This window comes from Alligator sinensis, unplaced genomic scaffold (genome assembly GCF_000455745.1).
Source record: "Alligator sinensis unplaced genomic scaffold, ASM45574v1 scaffold498_1, whole genome shotgun sequence".
In the NCBI taxonomy this organism is placed as follows: Eukaryota; Metazoa; Chordata; order Crocodylia; family Alligatoridae; genus Alligator; species Alligator sinensis.
The window spans coordinates 1,128,036-1,149,145 of record NW_005842469.1 but is presented as its reverse complement, the minus strand read 5'-3'; the positions used below and the strand labels follow the sequence as shown (position 1 = coordinate 1,149,145).

The 21,110-nt window shown below is 39.2% G+C and overlaps 1 protein-coding gene across 1 annotated transcript in view; it reads left to right on the top strand.

Annotated features, from left to right (window-relative positions):
- The first annotated feature begins 10,711 nt into the window (after nt 1-10,711).
- The window catches only part of SLC15A5 (solute carrier family 15 member 5), a 56,104-nt gene continuing 45,705 nt past the window's right edge, over nt 10,712-21,110 (top strand). Inside the window, exons 1-2 of the mRNA XM_006030871.1 lie at nt 10,712-11,087; nt 14,085-14,307. Coding sequence (XP_006030933.1) covers nt 10,712-11,087; nt 14,085-14,307 — 599 coding nt within the window. The remainder of the gene's footprint in view (nt 11,088-14,084; nt 14,308-21,110) is intronic.

Sequence of the window (21,110 nt, the reverse complement as noted above, 5' to 3'; positions counted from 1 at the left end):
TACTGAATCATCATCTTCATGTTTTACAACACCTTAGCTTTTCTTTGATAGTCACTTATCCAGATGTTTAGTTGTCCAGGACTTGCTTAGCTTATGAAAGCTAATGCAAACACAGACAGAAATGGTGTATTTTCAGGATTAAAAACATTGAACAGAAATAAAAAACCCTTTGAGAAACACACACAACCCTTATGATCCACACAAAGAAAAAGAAACCCATTCTATTTTGGTTTAAAAATATTTATCAGTTCTTCACCTCCCTTGTTAGATGGCAAAATGTCCTGGGTTATTGCATATAGACCCACGCACAGAATTCTTGTTTAAAAATATTCGAGCTTTTAGTCTCTCAAAGGTCATTCTTACAAGCTGCTGAGCATATCTCAAGAGAATCCCCAACCAGTCAGTGATATCACTGGATGTAGAGAGCATATTGCACCTAACAGCGCATGCTCAGACCCCTTGACATGAAAGGAATCTATCATCATCCTTCAATCACCACAGTGTCTCCAAGGCCTTAGAAATCTTATTTTTCACATAGCAACATCCTACTTCTTACTCTCTTAATTTAGTGTCTGACATCCTTTTTTGTTGTTTTAAATAAGAAATTGAGCATGGAGGGAGGGAGTTTAAAGAATCTAACTGATGGAGTGAAGGAGCAATGATTAAATTGACCAGAGCACACAGACACTCATCTAACTGACTTAGGGTATTTAAACAATAACTTGTATTGTGCCTTATCACATTAAGTAACATCTCAAGGTGCTTTATAAAAAGGTGTACAATGGTCTAATGATATGTTCCTCTGTACCAAGCTAACAAGTGAAAGCCAAAAGTGAATCTAGGTTTTATTGTGGTGTCATTTTTAAAGAAGTACAGGAGAATCAGCACCCTTTTGATACCTACTTGGGAAGCTTGAGAGACACCATTAAACGTATGCAATGAGAGCACGGCATTATAGCATTTAGCCAGGCACGTGAGCAAACCAGGGGTGTCTCCTACCAAGCTGACATTTTCAGGTGTTCATGCCAACTTAAGTATCTTTGCTGACCTTCTGAATTCCAGAGGTGCCTAGCAATCACAGCATCCGCTGGCTTCAGTAAAATCTGCAGGTGCTTAGACTCTTGAAACCATCAAGCTGTTTTTATTTTGGTGCCAAAGTGTGGCTCAAGGGAAAATGAAGTTCTCCCCTTTGCTAATGCCCCTTGTGTCACCACACAAGCAAACAAAAGCTGTTAAAAGTCCCATAGGGAGCTGGGAGAATTCCTCCAATGCGAGTACAGAACTTCAAAGGTCTTCACAAGCCCTGTTTACAAGGACCATGCTTGCTCTGGGAAGAAAGACCCTGGGAATGGGAGTGGAGTCTTCATAGTTTATATCACTCTGAAGATTCTAGGTTGCTCCAAGCTGAGGATGAGCCTGCCAAAGGCTGGGATAAAGCAGTTTGACTTCTCTACTTTATGTTTCATACTTCAGTGGTTCCCTGAGCAGTCCAGAATCCTCTGGCTCCTTAAAGCCACCAGTAGGCACCCATGTTTGAAAATGTAGGCACTGGACTGTTGATATGTAAGGGGTGACTGGAACAGAAAGCAAGCCAGGGCCAAAATGTCATAGTATTTCATAGGTCAAGAGGAACACCTGCAAGAAGAACACCTGCAAACACCTGCAAGCAAATATAGCATCTTGCTGGGCACTCATGTGACCAAAGAGATTGTGTAGTATATTCTTACTAGGATTAACTGAATGAAAGCGAGCAAACAAAAATATAGCCTGTATATTAGGAATATGAAATGGCTGTGGAATAGCCTCTCCCAGGAAGTGAAGGAACCTCAGTGCCTGAGTCATTTAAAACTAGGCATGGGACACAGTATCAGTGTTTGAGCTTTATCTGAATTTGAGTGTGTTTGGATCTAGGATTTGGATTCAAGCTCAACTTTACTCCACAAAACACTGGAGACAGTCCTGAACTGGATTGTGGGAAAACAGCCTAAGAGGTCTCAATCTCTCACTTCTGTGATTTAAGACAGTGCTCATACTTCATACTGTTGGATCAGATCCCAGCAGCAGAATTTTGTACCAGCTGAAATTTAATTGTGTGTGCTGGGACACCAGCCAAAAGGCCATTACAGGAGTTTAAAAGAGATAAAATAGAGGCCTAAGCATGGTTGTCTACATCAGCAGCAAAGAACTGTTTCTAAGACTGTAAAGCTCACTCTAGCTGTACTATAAAGATTCTCAGGTTCTGGACAGACATTGTATTTATACCATCATTTACACAGTTTATAAAGGAGCAGACACACAATGTAAATATCTATACCAGTGCAGCATTTCCCAATCCAGTCTAGAATTACCACCTAAAGAATCAGAGTAACTCTATACCAGTGCAAGTCTGCCATCTACACACAGCTTATGTTGGAGCAGCAGTTGGCTCATGGAAAAGGGTGTGTTATCTGTTTCCTTGCCAACTAATGGAAAAGCAAAGTACCTACTTTGGATCCTGGGGCAGTGTACACGGGTTTATAAAATTGATGTATGTTACACTTGTGTAGGTTCAGATCTCAGCCTCAAGGAAGCCTAAAAATTTGCCTGTGCCTGGATGCTCGTATCAAGAGCGAAGCTACCCTAAGGTTCTGGTGTGTTCATATCCAGGGTTCTGGGTCAGGCTTATCTCTAAAAGAAACTTTCAAAGACATGTTGCAAAAAAATAGCTCTGCTTAGTTAAGCTAAGATAAAAATTTAGCTAGAAACCCTTTTACAGAATAGACAAGCAAAAAGTATAAAGATTTGAGAAATTTTAGAGTTAATTTTAAAATAGTTCTGCTGTACATAATCATTAGGATAGGAATGCAATTTTGAACTCATACTGATTAATAAAATTACAGACATTGAAGAGCATATACAAGATTAAAGGCAAGGATCATAGAACAAACCTCTTTATGACATCTGAGACAATAGATTTGATTGTATAGGCAAAATGTCAATGTCAATTAGCTCAGTTCAAGTTTCCTGCATATAATAGCCCAATGCAATTTTTAACTAGAGCTGAAGCTACTGAATAGAATTGTCCAAAAAAAAAAAAGGGGGTGGGGGAAGGGACTATCAGGGTTGAACTCAAACCTAGCAGTGGCTCAGACAGTGGCTCTCAACATTTTTAGCCTCAAGGCTCTCCTCCATAACTTTTCTGAATTTTGCAGTACCCCATTTGAAAATCACTAAGATAGATCTAAATTCAGAAAAGATATGGTAGGGGGCCTTGGGGCTAAAAAACTTGAGAAGCACTGATCTAGCAGGTGCTGCAGCACACCCTTTGGGAATCACTGCCCTCAGGAAACTGGAAGTGAGAGGCATCTAAACTACAATTTTATGAGCCACCATGACAGCATTTCAGAATGTAAATTTGAGATTTGGGCCATTCAGATTTGACCAAAAATTATTTCATCCAAAGGAGACTTCAGAATGACAGTCAGGACTCTCCTTTGCAAATTAGGAGAATCAGATTTGAGTCTCTGCTGTACTGTTTTCCTACTGCCCTATTAGTTATTCTTGGGGAAGTAGGGAGTCTCAGTCTCTCCTCTCAAAGCCATTTTTTTATGTATAAGTAAATCAAATATTCATTAAAACAAGGATTTAAACTTTGGGTTCCTATAGCCTAGGTAAGTGCCCTAACCACTGGTCAATTGTTACAGTCTCTTGGTACCTCAATGATTATTTGTTTTAAAAAAATAAAACAACTTGCTGCTTTCCCAGTGAAGCCGTTAGTATACAGATGCTCAGAATTTTTCTCCCAGAGCAAAATGCCTGCTCTTCAAGAAAAATAATCTGGGAACAAGCAGGATTAAATGGCTCCTGGGAGTGTTTCTCTTGGGAGAGCAAATGTCTGCACATTCCCTTCTGAGAGAAGCTACAACACAGAATTCTAGCATCCCAGGGTGCTTTGTTCTTGCTCTCCTCCCCCAGGAAATACTGTGCCAGTTGGGCTGGGCTCTACTGCTCCAACCAACCAAGAGGCAGAGCATTCCCTCTTCACGGTTCCCACATGGTGCTCCATAGATACACAGGTTGGCCCTGAGCAGCCTAGGTCAGACAATCAGGGCTGCCTTGTGCACTGCTACCATCTGTCTCCAGGCAGACTAAGGGTGCCTGCAGAGCATGCTGAGATGTATGTGCAGGGGGCCCCTGACTGCACAGCATCACCACTGCAAACCTCCTTTCAAATATCTTTGCAGGGTTCCCTAGGAAAGCGACCCAGAACAATTCTCCAAGATTATCTGAAAATGAATATGCTAACTATCTGAATAGCTCCTTAGTGGGGACACTCCCCTAGGTTGTGAAATGTCCAGTTTCAAGTCCCTATTCCAATGACTAGTTAATAAATTATACAACAGCAATTTTTGGCCCCTATGAATCCTTTAAAAAATGGGCCTTGGATAAACTGTAAATATCAAGGAAATGAAGACAATACCCCTTAGGAATTTTAGAGGAATAAACATAATCTACTAAATGAACTGGTATAGAAATGTTCTGTCATTATCAGAGAACAGTTGGAACCATCCTGGATTTACAGATAATACTGTCTGTATTGTAGATACTGGTTCAAAAATCTCATTTCAGTCTCTACCTAAAAATCTATATGTCAAAAAATATATATCCTGTGTGCCATCTACAGACTATAGCATGACAGAGAAGCCATCATTCTATATGATAGAACTACTTCTAATTTTCTCATTAGAGAAAACGACATCATAAAGAATATCTGCCAACAATGTGATATAAAACTGTACCATGCATCATGAAAAATAATTGCAATTCAATTACTCCTGAATTATAAAACCGTCAAATAGGTGCAATAAGACAAGAGCCTTAGAACATATGAAAAACTGTTTAGCATGGGTAATTATATATATTTGAAGAAAATCTCAAAAATAAAACAGGTGGTTTGAAGGAAAAAAGTAATCATGCCAGGATAATTCTTATTTATAGCTGTAGTTTAGGGATCAGCAATTTTAAAATTGTTTTCCTGTAGATAGCTTTATAAAAGCCAAATTAGTGGAATCTTCTCACTGAGTGCACAGGCAGTGTACTCAGGTATAGTCACAGTCAAAGGGGAATCCTAAGCCTGGCTAGTCCATTGAACTAGCATGGTTAAGGCATGCCAGTCCACGTAGTCAAGAGTACACCAGGAAGTGATGTTCCCAACCATGCATCTGGCCTTCAGGTCCCCACACTGAATGGCCTGATACCAGAAAAAGCTAAGCAGCCTTTAGTGCAAAACTGGAGTAAGAGTTTATATCTGAAACCATTGCAAAATATCTTAAATGCTGTGCTGCCATGCCCCTCACTCAGCAGTAAAACCAGTAACTTGTCCTTTGTTTTATGTTCTGGGCAATAATTCCACAACGTACTAAAGTATTTGCCTATTGTTAAACAGGTCAGTAGTCTCATTAACTTGAACCACTTGTACACTTAAAATAATACTTGCTTGGGTACCTTGCATGTAATTCCATAATTCCTTTCATAGGCAACGCATAGGGAGAGCATGGGGGGGGCACATGCCCCTCCTCCGAAATTGGCCCTCACTGGCTGGGGAGTGGGGAGTGCTGGCCAGTGCCTCCCCCCCTCCCCCCAAGAAGCACCACAGACACTTCTGGTTTTGCCAGCAGCACTTCCCATTTGCTGCCAGCACTTCTGAGGTCAGCGATTGGTCGCTTGGGCCCCCCCCGAGCCAGGAGGCACTGGTCACCCATGCCTTCTGTCACTGAAAATCTCAAATCAAATTTTAAATTAACTTAACCATATAACAATCCTTTACTGTAGGTATATAAGATAGGAAAAATGAGGCATGGGCAGGTTTTTCTGTCTTGCCTAAGGTCACACAGGAAGTTTGCAGCAGAATCATGATAGAGATCTTGTTTTCTGACTGTTAGCTCTCCACTTCAACCACATGGAGAAGGGCAGGAGAGAAATAATATTAGAAGAAGACTGGGATGCAAGAGGAATTGTTAAACCCTAAAAACTGAAAGGAACAGCAAGCAAACAGCTTGTTAGGGATTCATCCTACAAGTTGATGGAAACCTTCAAATTTTAGTAGCTTGTAGAATAGTTAGGACAAGGTCCTTAGTTTGAGAGAAAAAGAAAAGTAAACTAAAACACTTTTAAATAACCAAAAATTGTGTCAAGTGGAAATAGACACAACACTCTTTAAGAATAAAAGTGGAGAACAAGAAAGGAAAAGGAGGACCGATAAGTGCATTACTGCTTGATAAAAAGTTTACTTTATGGAATTTTACAGTAGCTTAATTGGCAGGTAGGGTGGGGAAGGGGGGCCCCCAAAATAAACAAAAACATATTTTTCTATTTTTCCCCTGTAAATTAAATTCCTTGCACTGGTGCTACAATTCTGAGATTTTACCCCTTTCAAAGACAGTAGATGTTAGCTTAGATCCTCCAAAAGAAAGCATTAGGCCTCAGATTCTCAGTTGTGTCTGTAGAAAGTGAAAAATTTTAGAAAAACCACTGACAGAAAAAAAGAAATAAAATTATGCAAACATGATGTAGCAGCATAACCAAATCATTTCCCAGAGCAGTTCTCATATAATCAATAATCTTAATAAACTGGTAATTTTGTAGTTGCTATCTTCCAGCCTTCAGTGTACTTTTATCACATTTAATGGGTGTTTATAGCCTCAAAATCAATTTCCTTTGAGTAGATCTGCTAGTTTTCCCAGTTTTCCAAATACACTCTCTCAAATTCCTGATAACTGCATGTCAGTGTTTTAATTGGTCTTTTACATTTTTTACAAAGTATTCCAGCTTGATGTGTGTTTGTTCTTCTGGCTTGTATGTCTCATAGACATGTGGACATTAGTCAACATTTTTCATTGCTGTTGACAAGGTTTATCAGCAGAATCAGATATACATTTTAAATTAATATAAAAAAGCACTGCCATGTATTGTGAATTATTCCAATCATTCACAATCTAGATCCAAGTTTCTGTGCATATTGGCTACAAAATTCAGATACTCAGATAATGGGCAGCCTAGAAGCATCTAAATTGGATGCATTAGGCAAGATATCAAATATTTGTTCCCCCCATATATAACTTTGCTTCTGAGTATGTGAAAATGTGCTGTTTTTTTTTTAATTCAGTGAAATCTCAGAACTCATTCAATGAGGTATGAGAATATCATCATCCATGTTTTTCCAGCTGGGGAAACCAGTTTCATAATCTTGTCCAAGGTCATACCAAAAGCATGGGTCAAAGCTGCAACTAGAACCCTACTTTTCTAGCTTCCTCATTTTTCTAGCTACCTGTCTATGGTTTTAACCACACAATTATCCTATTTCTTCTTTCATTTAGGTGTTATTTTCAATGCTACTTTGAAACATGTTTGTATGTAATAGGTAATTTACAACCTGAAAAAAAAAATTCTGTTTAATAATTATTTTTGTGCCTCAGAAAAAAGGAAGCTGAATGTCCTGTCATTCCAATATAAACCAGCAAAGTGACTAAGGAGAGAACAAGAGGAAGATATGCCCAATACCTAGAGAAAAGATCCTCTCTCAGAAGTTTGAACACAGACAAAAAGCAGTTATGAAAAGTCCCTGTTCAGGGCCCTAATTAGTCAGCTATTATTATTAGAAAACATCCTGTAGGGAACAATGTTCCACTGGCAGGCAGATGAGTTAGACACAGCTACTATTTGCATCAACATAATTCATACACATACAAGAAAGAGGAAGATTAAAGTGGTAATGCTCATAAATACATACATATTCTCCCCTAGTCTTTGCCTGTAATGCAAAATTTTATCTCATAAAATTGAGCCCTTTCCATGAAATTGAACTCCCTGGAGCAGACAATACAGAACTAAACCCTGACCCCATTGAAGCTTCTGAGAAGTTTGACATATATGTCAGATATGTTTATGGTTTGACCTATAGAATATTTTTCAACCATGTCAAAACTGCAACCCTTGAGCTTTGAAACAATTCAGCAATCAATTTACTTTGCTCCTAGATATTTAGAAAGTGCATGGTGTTAGGATGAAGACTAACAGTTTTCATCCTCTTTTAATTGAACTAAACTTGTTAAGCTACAGTAGATCATAATAGTTACATTTTAATCCTTCTAGCACATAAACAGAAGCCTAGCTAGAACCTTTGCCCTTAATCTACAGGAATTGTTGGGCTAAACAGCAATGCAACACTTTTGTTCTGCCTTTTTACTTTCAGTTGTGTGATACTCTATGAAAATAATTCTTTAAACAACTGGTCCTTGACCAAGGAAAAGCTCAGATCAGCTCCATCCAGTATTGAATTAACTGAAGTACTTAGGCTATGACCTAGTAAGCTTCTAGTATGTTTGAACTGATGGAGACTTCCCATCCAGTGAATAGCCAAATAACAAAAAGATGGGCTATCCAGACATACAACTCTTTTACTGATGACCGGTTCTCTAAGATTGACTGTAACCACTAGTTACCCAATAGAGGATAAGAGCTTTTATAGCAAGTTCCAAGAACTAGTAGTCCCATCTGAAGCAGTATCCCTTTAAAGGAAGATTATTTTAAGGATTACAAAGCCTTTCACTTGGGAATGCAGGATTTGTCAGAAGTAGAGCTTCCCTATGAACCCATCTTAGCCTTTATGGTAGTCTTTAGTAAAAACTCATATACTTCAGTACTGGTGGAACCCTATGCTTTCACCTTCCATCTAGCTTCCTAAGTATTTATTAAGGAATGAACAAATAATGAATTGCATTCATCTAACCCAGCTGGTAAATCTTCTAACTGTGCTTTCTCATGGTACTATTCACCCCCAATCAGCCACACTAATGATGAACTAGTGTATTCTACTCAAACCCTTTTAAAAGTGTCTGCTAGGAAATAGTGGATATGCTGTGGTGAAATACATATAGGAGTTTAAGAGTGTTTGCAATGATGGGTTTTCTCTGGTTCTTCATTGCAATCCTATCTTCCAACAGAATAAAGAAAGGGTAACTGAGTTCATCAGTAACTAGGTAAGAACTGCTTCCCCCAGATTGGCTGTGTGTTCACTGTTTGGTCAAAATTACTTTTTCTTCTCTCTGTCTTAACTTGGGACCAGTTTTGTTAAATTGGAAAAAACCTAACAACCCAAACTGACTTCCAGTCTATTTTCTAACAGCCACCAGGAAAAAATGAACACCAGAGTCCCTTCTAAATGGATGACTCAAGTTGTTGCATCTTTCCTGACATCTTACATGTGTGTAAACACAGCCTTGTCCTCACAGACCCTACTCAGAGCCAAATAAACTGTGAGATGCATAAGTTCAGAACCTTTCTGAATTAAAAGGAATGCTATCTGAGAAAAATGCCCTATTGCTACTTGGATCTTACTTTTAGGATTTCTAGATGGGATGTTCTGATATGGGTCATTTTTAGAATAAGTTAGAATAGTAAAGTTTAGATCTGTCACCAACATTTGGAGAGTTTTAGATCTGGCATTCTGTTTTGGGTCTTCCTATATGGTTTGTATACTATTTTGTATGTGTTGTATAAAAGTAGGTAGTATCAAATGGATGCTAGGGGGTGGAGAACATGAATGCAGATGAGTAGCAATGGAAAAACAGAAATTCAAACCAGAATTTATCTCCCAAGAGTCTCAGACAGCCTAAAGTTTTTTTGATAATTCTGTGTACATATAACAGGTCTGATACACCACTGTTTTAAGCCATGTGTGGTGAATTGCATTTCTGAAAAGTGGGTGCAGAATCTTACTATTGTTATGTGGTAGTAATTTGGACAACTGTAAATGGCTAAACAAACTCTGCAATAATGAAGAATCAGGTCCACGAGGTCTGATATTGTTCTGTAAATTTGTTTTTGGGTTTGCTATTGGGTGCATTACACAGCAATATAACCAACATCTTTTCCCGAGTTTTCTTTTCAGGATGATTATTAATGCATTTGAACCAGCACCATTTTTAGTCCATTTCCCTATGACACTTTTCAACTATGGCACAAGGTCAGGCTACAGAAAATGTTCCGGAGTTGGGTGCTTTTTGATTGCATTCTCTCTCCATTAATACATTCAAATTACTTTCTTATAAAATCTACTTCTCTTACTTTAAATGTAGTAGCTTTTCTTTCCTTTCTAATTAACTTTCTTATCTGAATTTCAACTAAAAATAACAAGTGTAATAATGATAAGATATTGTTCACCTAAAAACATGCATCTTTTCTCTCTTTATCTCTTTACTTGCAGTCTTTCACTTGTTGCTTAATTAAAGTATCAGAATATTAGCCCCAAATTATTTTCTTGATCTGCTACTTGAATTCTGCTGAAAATGTTTAGCCTTCCTCAGTATTTAAACCTTTATCTGTATCATGCAGGTAGAATTGTTTGCATTGCATTGGATTCACATAATTTAATGGGTAATATAATTTTGGGGGGTAGGGAGGGAATCTTTTTAACCACGAAACAAACTAATTAAACAAACAGATTGAATTGAGCAGCATTTGCATGCTTAGAAGTTGTAAGACGGATGGCTCCTAGGGTCTTTGATTTCAAATGTAACAGCACTGAAGTGATAGATGCCTTAGAAATTGTAGTAGGAAGGTGTGGAATTCCAGGCAAGAGTCCTACCAGTTTGTTAATAACAGTAAAGGATAACAGATGCGTATACTTTATAACCTAAGCCACTCAAGTTAGTCTTGTTCAGTGCAGCCAAGCATGCCTGGGGTAGACCCAAGAGGATCAGAAAAGAAGCAGTGTCTGAATCCCACTGCTGCTGAAGAAAGAAAGAAACTCTCCAGGAGACGAAAGGATGCTGGAAACTCAGCTGGATCCAACTCCGAGGAGAAACCTCAGGTGGCCATTTGCTTGCTATTGGTGGAGCTGTGTGACAGGTTCATCTTTTTTGGCATCGTCTGCAACATGATTGTCTTTTGCACTGTTAAACTAGGCTATCACAACTATCAGGCAGCCATTGTAAATATGTGCTTTGTAGGTGCCTCCATGTTAACGCCTGTGTTGGTGGGCTGGCTTGCCGAATGTCTGGTGGGGAGGATCAAACTGGTGTATATCTGCACCTTTCTACACTTTCTAGGTAGGTGCTATGCTACAACTGTTTCACCAGCAACCTACTTTTTGTATGCGCTTACATTCTGCTAAGACCATAAAATATGCCATTTAACATTTACCTGGAAACTCCAATAATCCTACAACCAGGTGGCCTCTCCCAATGCTTCTAATAGCTACTGCCTTAATTTTTTTTCTGTGCAAAAAGTACAAAAATGTATTTGTTAGCATGTGCTTGTGAAGCAGTGCCTTGAGAAAAACGAAATTATGTTTTAAAAAAATGCTACATTTTCAAACACGTTTAGGTATTTTAGGTGCTGTGTTGTTTTGATGCCCAGATTCTGACAACCTAAAAGAGCTTAATTCTTCAAAGAAAAAAGTCTTCATCATTTTCTGAAGGTCAGCTCATTGTAAGCGGGGAAACTGGGCGACCAAAGTCACCAGTCACATTGAAAAATTCAATATTTTGATCACTTTCTAAACGTCATAGAGTGCAGTGCATTTCCAGAGTGGGTGCAAGTTAATAGGATTCTGTTGTACGTAAAAGCTGCACAACTGCCAGGTGAGGTGCACATAGATGTATATATTGCAGAAATAACTTTTACCTTCAACACAGAAGCTGGATTTTGACGCAGGGCCTGATTAACACTATTACTTTCTGCCTCCTTGTCTGACCCATTGGGGTCTAAAGGACAGGTGACCCTCTTCTAAATAGTTTCCTGGAAATTTGTGTACATTTTATCAATCTCCTGGTCTTCCAAGACATTCCCCTCAATACACAGGAGTACTCTACAAACCATTCTTAATGACCTGCATGCCTTTTGGAAAGGGGGACATCTGAACCTTAGAAAAATCATGATTAGGACAAATCAGTTTAAACAGCATTTGAAATAAACTGTCTTTCTTTTCAATGAGTGGAACCCTCCTCCCTCCTAGATACTTCATAAGGTCACAGTGATGAACTATTTTTTCAGCCTAAACTGGGGTGCTATAAACATTTAGACAAGGTCTTGAATAGGGATGAGGCAAAATGGTGTAGGGAGACATGTAACAAAGAATTGCTGCTGCTGCTGCTTATCCCACAGCTGGAGAAGTAGCAGCTGGGTTGGAACATCAGTTTGCTTCAGACCTGAGTCAGATTTCAACCAATGAAAAATTACTGATTGCTGATAAATAAGGTTTTTTACATATGACAGTAGCTTGTTTGAATGTGAGCAGTTGTCTTTGTCACGTCTGGAAATGTTTTGGCTGGATATTGCAGCATAATATTTAAAATGGGATTGGCACTTAAATGCTAGATGTATGCCTCAATTAAATGCACCTTCTGTGGATGACTGAACAAAAGAGTAACGTTTATTTAAAAGAAAAATAATAATGCAAAAAGGACTGGGAGAGCTGTTGAAAAGTAGTCTGGAAGGAGTGTTGCAGGGGCTGTTTATCTAGACTGCCAAAGCACTGAATGAACCACCTAGGCAACATAACTTTTCCTATCTCCTTCCTTACTCTGAGCATCGACTTTGCTACCTCTTATAGGATTTGCCCTTTGAATCTAAATCTAAACAGAATATCAGTGCACAAATGGACTGTAATGGTAAACACAGAATGGAGTCATGGACTCTTTGATTATAAATCAGACTACTTGAGTAACTCAGACAACTTAATCCTTCCTTGACAACTATTGAAGGTAGCACAAAGCCTTTTCCAAGGAGGCATGTAAGTGTGTGTAACAAGGGCAAATTTCTAGTAAATATTTAATATAAAATATTGTTCTGCAATGAATAAATTGTGTAGACTAAATGCTGAAAAAACTCACTATATCTACTTCATGCAAGAAATTCGACTGTGAGACCTCATTAAATATAGCTGTCCTATCAATCCTCTTGGGATTGGGGCCTCAGACTGTGATGTTGTGTATCACATCCCTAGTCATGCTTACAGGGCAAGCCTGTGTACACCTGTAGTTCATCCTTCTTCAAACAACAAGGATTTTTTAGGGCTTTGCAATTCACAAGAGATAAGGGCTCACTTTCCAGTCCTAATTGGGCACCTCCAGTCTATGGTATTGTTTCTATTGGATAGGGGGAGGGGAAAGCAACCAGCAGGGTTACAGCCTAAGTGCTGCCTTGAAGGGGTGGTGGAATGCACACGCACACAAAACTGGCTATACCATAGCTGCTGGCAGGGTAGCAGTCAGTGCTGCCCCATGTGCTGTTGCTACCCAGGGCACAGAACTGCCCTATTACACTTCTGCTGTCAGGAGAGTCCTACTTCCACCCTATTCTGGAACCACAATGAGAAACACTAATCCTAGAAAAACCAGGGAACTTTCATCAAATTGCTTATTTGAAAGTATACCTCCTGACAGTTGCCAAATTATTTGACAAATGTTGTTCATTTAGCTATAGTGATAAACTAGATCTTTTGGGCTCAAGGAAGCAATTTGTTACTCCATCAAGGAAGATAAAAAAACAAGCGCAAATTAGTCATGTTGCCTGAACTTGCATGTCGTTTAATTGCAGCCTTTTTGCTCCTGGCAAATTGCCAGTGCGGCCCTGACTGTGGCACATGTTAGGCAAGATGCAAGAATTTTTTAGGGTGATATCTTTTCTTGAAGCCAACTATGTATTTCGGATAGAGTTAGACAAGCTTTTGAATGCAAGACATTCTCTCTCAGGTTGGTCCTATCAATCCTGCTAGGATTGGGGACCTGAGGAAAAATGTCTTGCATTCGAAAGCTTGCCTAACTCTAGCTCTATCCCAACTACATGGTCCAATAAAAGCTATCATCCTTGCCTCACCTAATTTCTGGACCATCACAGCTATAACATCACTATTATATACCATGTTATAGTAGTGTGTTAGGTCATTTTTGCCATTGACAGTCACTCTTCTTCCTTAATTATAGTAGCTTCCAGAAAGGTTCTGGACTTGCAGTGGTACCAGCTGGCTCTCAATAGAAATGAGTTCCAAGAATGAACGCACTTCATTTTAATCTGTTGCCTATGTTCATTTTTTCCCATTGCAGGTACAGCCTTGCTCCCTCTTGTTGCCTTTCCCTTTGAAGACTTTTTTATAGACAGACGCCATATTCTTCATGTCCTAGCCCAAAAGGAGCAGAAAGTAGTGTTCTACTTTGCACTTTTAACAGCATGTCTTGGAACAGGTGGCATTAGAGCAATTGTTTGTCCATTGAGCGCATTCAACCTTGAGGATTATGGACCAAAGGAACTCCTTTCTTTTTTCAACTGGTTAGTGTTTATGTTGCAACAGGGTAACTAGGGAAAGTGACGGTGTTTAACTCAATGCTCAAGTTCATATACATTTTTTAAGAAAAAGAATTCATATTACAAATCTTGTTTTTAGCTATAGCATCTATTTGTCAAAAAGCGTACCTGACTTTCTTTACAGATATACATTTCTAAACTTTTAGGTACCACTGAGATCAGAGTTAATAAAGATCAAGTGCCAAACTGAGCTATTCTACTGAAATGATGTTATTCTATTTGGGTTCTTAGTTCATGCCACTAAATTGCTTTATTTTATTTAAAAAAAAAAACTATTTGCTAGGTCTAAACTTTTTGTTCTTGATGGGCCAGACTCTATAGAACTGGCAACATTCCTTGAACTCAAATATACTACTTTCAGTGGTGGTGGGGGTAATGATTTGAACTCCAGTTTTAGAACCAGGCCTCTTGTATTCTATATTTAGTTCTGTTACTATGTGATTAGAACCCCAGAGAAGTCAATTGACTTCTGTGTTTCAGCTTAAATACCTATACATGTCCAGAGCTGGTTGGAATTTTTTTAACCAAATTTTTCCCCATTGGAAAATGGGATTTAATTTTGAAAATATTTCAACAGAATGTTCCATGCAACTTTTTATATATTTTCATTGCAGTATTTACTTGTTGTACTTCGACATTTACAGATTGGAATTTTTCCAAACTCTATGTTTTATGAAATGTCATTGTTTTCAATGTTTGTGCTTTTCTTGAGGACAAAATATTGAAATATTGGAATCTGGCTTGTGGCAGAAATCTCTTCATTAGATCAGCACTGATGCTTCCTTTCTCAGTCAAGATTGTGAGTCTAAATAGATGCTATTTGCCCAGAACTTCTATAGAACCTTTCATCCAAGAAGTGTCAGCATTGTCAGTACAACCCCCCGCCTCCCAAAAAAACAACAACCCAGTGCATTTACTTGAATATTGGCAATGTAAACTGAAGAAACAATTAGAAAATTATTGGATCATATCCCTGTTCCATTTGTGATAAGTTTCTAGGCTATTCTAATTTCTCCCCCTCAGTTATGTTCACATTTGGATTAAATCCAAACTTCTGTGCATAAGGCAGCTTTACTGAAGATGGAAGAGTCAGTTTGGTTCCTTAAAGCAGACTCTGCCTCCTTGACCTGCCCAAAGGAGAGGGAAAAAAATCTTGGTTTCTGATTCTATTCTGAGTTTTAATCCTTAATTAGCAACATCATTTTGATTAAATAAGACTCCGGGGGATTAAGACTGGAGAGCAATCAGTTCTTCTGAAAGATAGCTCTGGAGAATTTATTGTACTGTGTTCTTAGTCATTCAGAATTGTGTTTAATCAAAGTGACATTTCTCAGTGTTGATTACAAAGGAGACATAATAAGAATAAAGTATTTCCTTTGGGGAATCCAAATGGATCAGTTCTTGGGGCTTTGGAAATAGCAGGAAGGGTGCATGTTTGGGGAGTAAAAGAAAAACCTGATTGCTATAATGTTGTTGCATCATGATTATAATCCTAGGACTAACAAAATGGGGCTTAGTTCTTGGTATTTCTTCATGCCATTACAACCTCTTAAGAATATAATCATAGGCTATTTTCTCTTCTTGGTAGGTTTTGTCATGAAAATGAATTTAAATATATATATTTAATGAATTGTAAACTGTTGTTTTTTAGGAAAGTCTGGATTCTTATCCAAACTGCTTCACTTCAGAAATAAGATTAATAAACTTTCAATAATTCAGCTTAGTGCAGGGAAAAAAACAACTTGTGAGTGTGTGGTGTGAAACAGCCTGTAATAAGACCTACATTATTCTTCTAGAGCCTGACTTTATTCTCTAGAATAAAACCATGTAAATAAATAGAATTGCACCAATTAATTAAACTGAGGAGAGAAGAAGTGGGCCTTCAGTCTAAGGACTGAATTATAAAAACACCAATACAGCTTTGGAGGCACGAAAGTGCTCTTCTTGTCATCCCTAAAGAAAAATAGATGGGGCAGATGCACAATATGGACCTTAAGTCTAAACCAACAATGGAGTTAGAAAAACTAACTTGCCTTCAACATTACTTTGTTAGAAAAGTGTGCGTCGCAGAGGACTGCTCCATTTTCTGTTTTTGTCTTCCCTTATTTTCCCATCTTGCTTGGTATTAGACCTGTGCAAAGTGGCTAATATTCACTTCAGATTCAAATTTGGCTGATCTGGGGGACAGTGATTTCATTCGGTGATTCAAATCACTGTCCCAAATTGATTTGGCTGAATCTGATTCGAGGATTCAGCTACTGCCAAATCAGCCAAATCTCCGAATCAAACAAGCCCCATCCCCAACCCGCTCTCCAAGCCCTGTCAATGGCTGCCCTGCCTGGCCCCAATGTCCTGGCTTCTTAAAAAAAAAAAGCCCCGCAATCACCAGCTCCTGCCAGGCCAGGGGTGGGGGGTGATCCCTGCTGCCCCTACTTCCCTGTACTATGTGGGGGACTCTGCCAGGAGTCCCCAGAAGCCCCAACAGCTGCTGCAGCAGCCAGAGAGTGCAGGGCTTGTTTGTTTGTTTGTTTGTTTGTTTTAAAGAGAGAGGACATTGGGGCCAGGCAGGGCAGCCATCAACAGGGCTGGGAGAGCGGGAGGGGGATGGGGGCTTGTGGCAGAGCCCCCCATAAAGTGTGGGGAAGCAGGGATTCCCTCCCCCCACAGGAGACAGAGAGTGTGGGGCTTTTTTTGTGTTTTTTTAAAGAGCCAGGAGCTGAGGCTAGGAGAGTGGGCAGGGGTTAGGGGGGCATTTAGCGGGGCTGGAGGAGCAGGCAGGGGATGGGACCTAGTGGGGGTCCCCCCATAGTCTCCTCCCCTCCCCTCCTTCTCTGCTGCCTACTTACCGGCACAGACCCCGGGTCTAGCTCCCTGCGGCGGCGAGCAGGGATTGCCTGAATCGCCAAATCTCCAAATAATTTCTGAATTGATTCAGAGGCTTCAAATCGATTTGGACTTTTTATTGGTCTCCTGATGAAATTCAGCCACTGAATCAGGCTGAATCTCCTCTGAATCGAATCACCACCCAAAGCTTTGCACAGCCCACTTGGTATGTGTTTTTTCCATCATATTTTGTTTCTTTTCTTTTTGTTTCTTTTTTTTGGAAAAGTGTGGGTCACAGAGGACTGCTCCACTTATTTTCTTTTCACTTTTTCTGTTCTATTATGTCCTTAGTTGCTACTGCTAGCCCTACAGGACATCAGAAGAGCTTTGCCTTCTGCAAAGTCTTATCATTAGTTGTGGAAAATGAATTCCAAATGAATTGTTATCAGGTAGCTGAATGGATCTTTGTCTGAATTCTATTACCTGTTTTACTCAAATTGTCAGAACTAGACCTTTGGTTCCATGGAAGTTACACGAAATTTTTAATTGTCAGAATCTCAAATTGGGATTGAAAAGTCAAAATCTTGGAATTTTTCATGAAATATTCCACAATATTTTTGTTTTGAAGCCCACCATAATACCTCACTTCTACTTTATCATTCTGTCTATTGGAAAAATAAAACCATAAAAGTGAGTGCATCTACACATGGCTGTATGGTGCCATCGTTACCGCACCACCATTTAGTACTTCCTTTTGGAAGTAATGATGGCAAAGTAACAGCCCATACTGTGCCAGCTGTGCACTGTTATTTTTAGCTGGTACATCACCGTAGCAGTGAGGGAGTGGGTTGCTACAGTGATGTAGCTGCAGTGTTATGGTTTTTGCCCGTTGACGCTGATTGCTGTAGTGCATTGCTATGGCGACATAGCATCACATTTAGACGTGCCCAGTATCATGCAAAAATCATAATAGCCTAATGCTGAAAATGCTGACTAAAACTAATTTCTTATGAAATTCTCAGATATTTTTGGAGGGAGGCTTCAGCCTGAAAAGCCCTACTTGTTGCTAGTGCTGTGACAGAAAGCAGTGCTATTGCTTAGGATATGTCACTATCCTTTCCTTAGCTGCCACCTGCATTCCATTAGGCATGTAGCTTCCGTGTGCCTATTGGTTTCGAGACAAATTTTCATCTTCTTGACCAAGGTGAAAAGTTTTCTTTTTTTGGTATAGAGTTGAACAAATTTGAATATTGTCATGATACTAGTCCATGCTTCCAGTGTTATAAAGATATTACTGTTCTTGTGCATTAGTGAAAGGGCACAGTATTTTGTTTTTGTTTTGGTTTCTTTTTGTGATGTTTTAATGCACCTTAAAATAGGCTAAGGCTCATTAAAGCGCATATGTAGTGGGTAGTGGGTGCTAATTTTGAAGCATTTTTAAAGGTGCCCTGTCTAAATTCCTCTCATGGTTTTCATGCTAGGCATCTCTAGTCCCCAACACTGGCCATTTTAAGGTGTGTCAGGAGAATGGCCAAGAGAAAGTAAATAGAGGTTTATTATTTACTTTCTCACAGTACAAGAACTAGGGATCACAAAATGAAACTTGTACGTAGTAAGTTTAAAACTAACAAAAGGAAGTTCTTTTTCACACAGCATATAATTAAAGTTTGGAGTTCATTGCTACCAGATGTTGTGGAAGTTGACATTATAGACAGATTCAAAAAGGGATTGGACACATTTTTGAAGGAAAAGGGCATCAGTAACTATTGAATAAAGGAGTTAGGGGTGGGTGCTGGTAGATAAGCAGGGACGCTGCTCCAACAGGCTGTAATTACAGCATGTCAAAATAGTCTTGATTAATCAAGCTTCTCTGTCTTGTGTATTCAGTGTTCCTACAGTTCAAAATGGTGCTGGGGACACTTTAAAGCTCATTGAATGATCTTTAGTTAAAGCACCCCACCACCATTTTGAAGTGCAGGATGCTGAGTAAGAGATGCTGCGGGCACTTTAATTAGAACGGTTCTCTGAGTCACACTAATTAAAGCACCCTCACCCTGCCCCTGCACATTCCCACAGTGTCTGAATCAGAAATTCCTACATCTTAAATGGTGGAGGCTGCATGACTTAGATGTATTTTGTGACCAATATAATACTAAGTTATGAGGAACACCACATTTGCCCCTTTGTGGAAGACCCCACACCAAGTCCAAAGACTATCTTGGCATCAAAGTGAGAGAGGAACAGTGGAAAAGACCCTGGTTGTACACAGTTCACTCCCCCTTGGGAGACAGACCTATGGTCTGGCTAAGTAAATAGCTATTCTTTGGTTCTTGTAAGAATTAAGTAAGCTTCTTTGGCTTGTGTTATGTAGGATGTCAGAGTAAATTACTGTAAGGGAGCATTGCAGTCTTAAAATAAATCTATGAATTTATCAAAATCAAATCCCTCAAATCACTCGTCATTGAAAATTAAAGCTGAATATTTAAGGCTGCTTTGAGATCTCCAGCATTGTGTCTACAGAATGTTTTTTAAAGGCATCTTGACCAAAGCTCTTTAAGAGGAAAGTCAGCAACACTGCAGGAAGAACAGCATGTCAGCAAGTCATGTGTAAGATGAGAATGCCCTAAATAGGATAATTTAATACTGAAATGAGACACAGGAGATTTAACTGAAGCATTTATGATTATGAAGGATACAATAAAAAATGATCAGTTTCTTCCTCTTGTGTTGTCCCATAATGAGGATAAAAGGCTATTGGCTAAAAGAATAGCCAGCAAATTTGGTTAACAGGAGCAAACAAATATCCTTGGCACCCACCAAGAGTTAATTGCCTAAAACCCAGAGGTGTAGCAGGGCAATTCTTCCCCCTGAGTGATGCCGGTATGCTAGGCTGGCAGAAGCAGTACTGGTACTTTTTGTGCTCCCCTGTTAATTATGCTACTACTAAACACCACATTTTGAAATAATGTTTAGTGCAGCATGTAAACTGTCAAAATCCACTGGCATAAAAGATCCCAGGCCACTAATCTGGCTGCAATTGACTTACGACTTTAGTTCTGCACATACTGTAGGTATTAACATTTCTGGTGACTGAAAAGTGATCTGCTAGGACTGGTATGGGTACATATCCTTTGTGTATAGCAGCGTTCTGAATCTTGTTAGACTCAGGGCACCTGTCAGAAAATGTTAGCTCTTAGCTCCCCCCCGCCACCTTTTTTTTTTTGACTATAGAAAAATAACAAGTACCATATTTACTCAGGTCCCAGACGAGTTGCCCCCCAATCCTCTTTTGAAACTGAATGGGTCTGTCTTGTGAATCATGTAACAGTTCACCTGCAGCATTCTTCAACTGATCTCACAGCAGCCCAGGGTAATGTGGAACCTTGCTTGAGAATTACTGGTATATAGAATTGTATTATTGGCATTATGGTTTTTTTTCACTTTTCTGAAAAGATTCAGTAGTGTTATAAACTCAGGCATTTAAAAAAACATTAGTTAGACATCCATAAATAAAGTAATCACAGAGTATATATGTAATATTTTTTAAAATGGTGGTAGTTTTTGTTTTGGCTTTCAGACCTTTTGAGTTCAGGTTTTTGGTCTTTTTTTTGTACAACAGTGATAACTAGAAATGTTATTTCTTTGTATAAGTTAAAACTGGGCTTCTCCTAAAATTGCCCAGTTACTAGGGGTATGCAAAATGGGCCATACTCAATTTGAATTCAGATTCGGCTTGAATTGGGGACAGTGATTCGATTCATGATTCAGATCACTGTCCCCAATTCAGCTGAATCTGAATCTGAAGATTCGATGCTGATTTGGAGAATCAGTGATTTGGACGTAGACACAGCTTTAAATGTTTTTTCTACATACCTCGAGGTGCCAGGTGTGGCTCATGAATGCTGAGATGCTGGGGTGGGTGGGGTATCCCACAGGAGCACAGG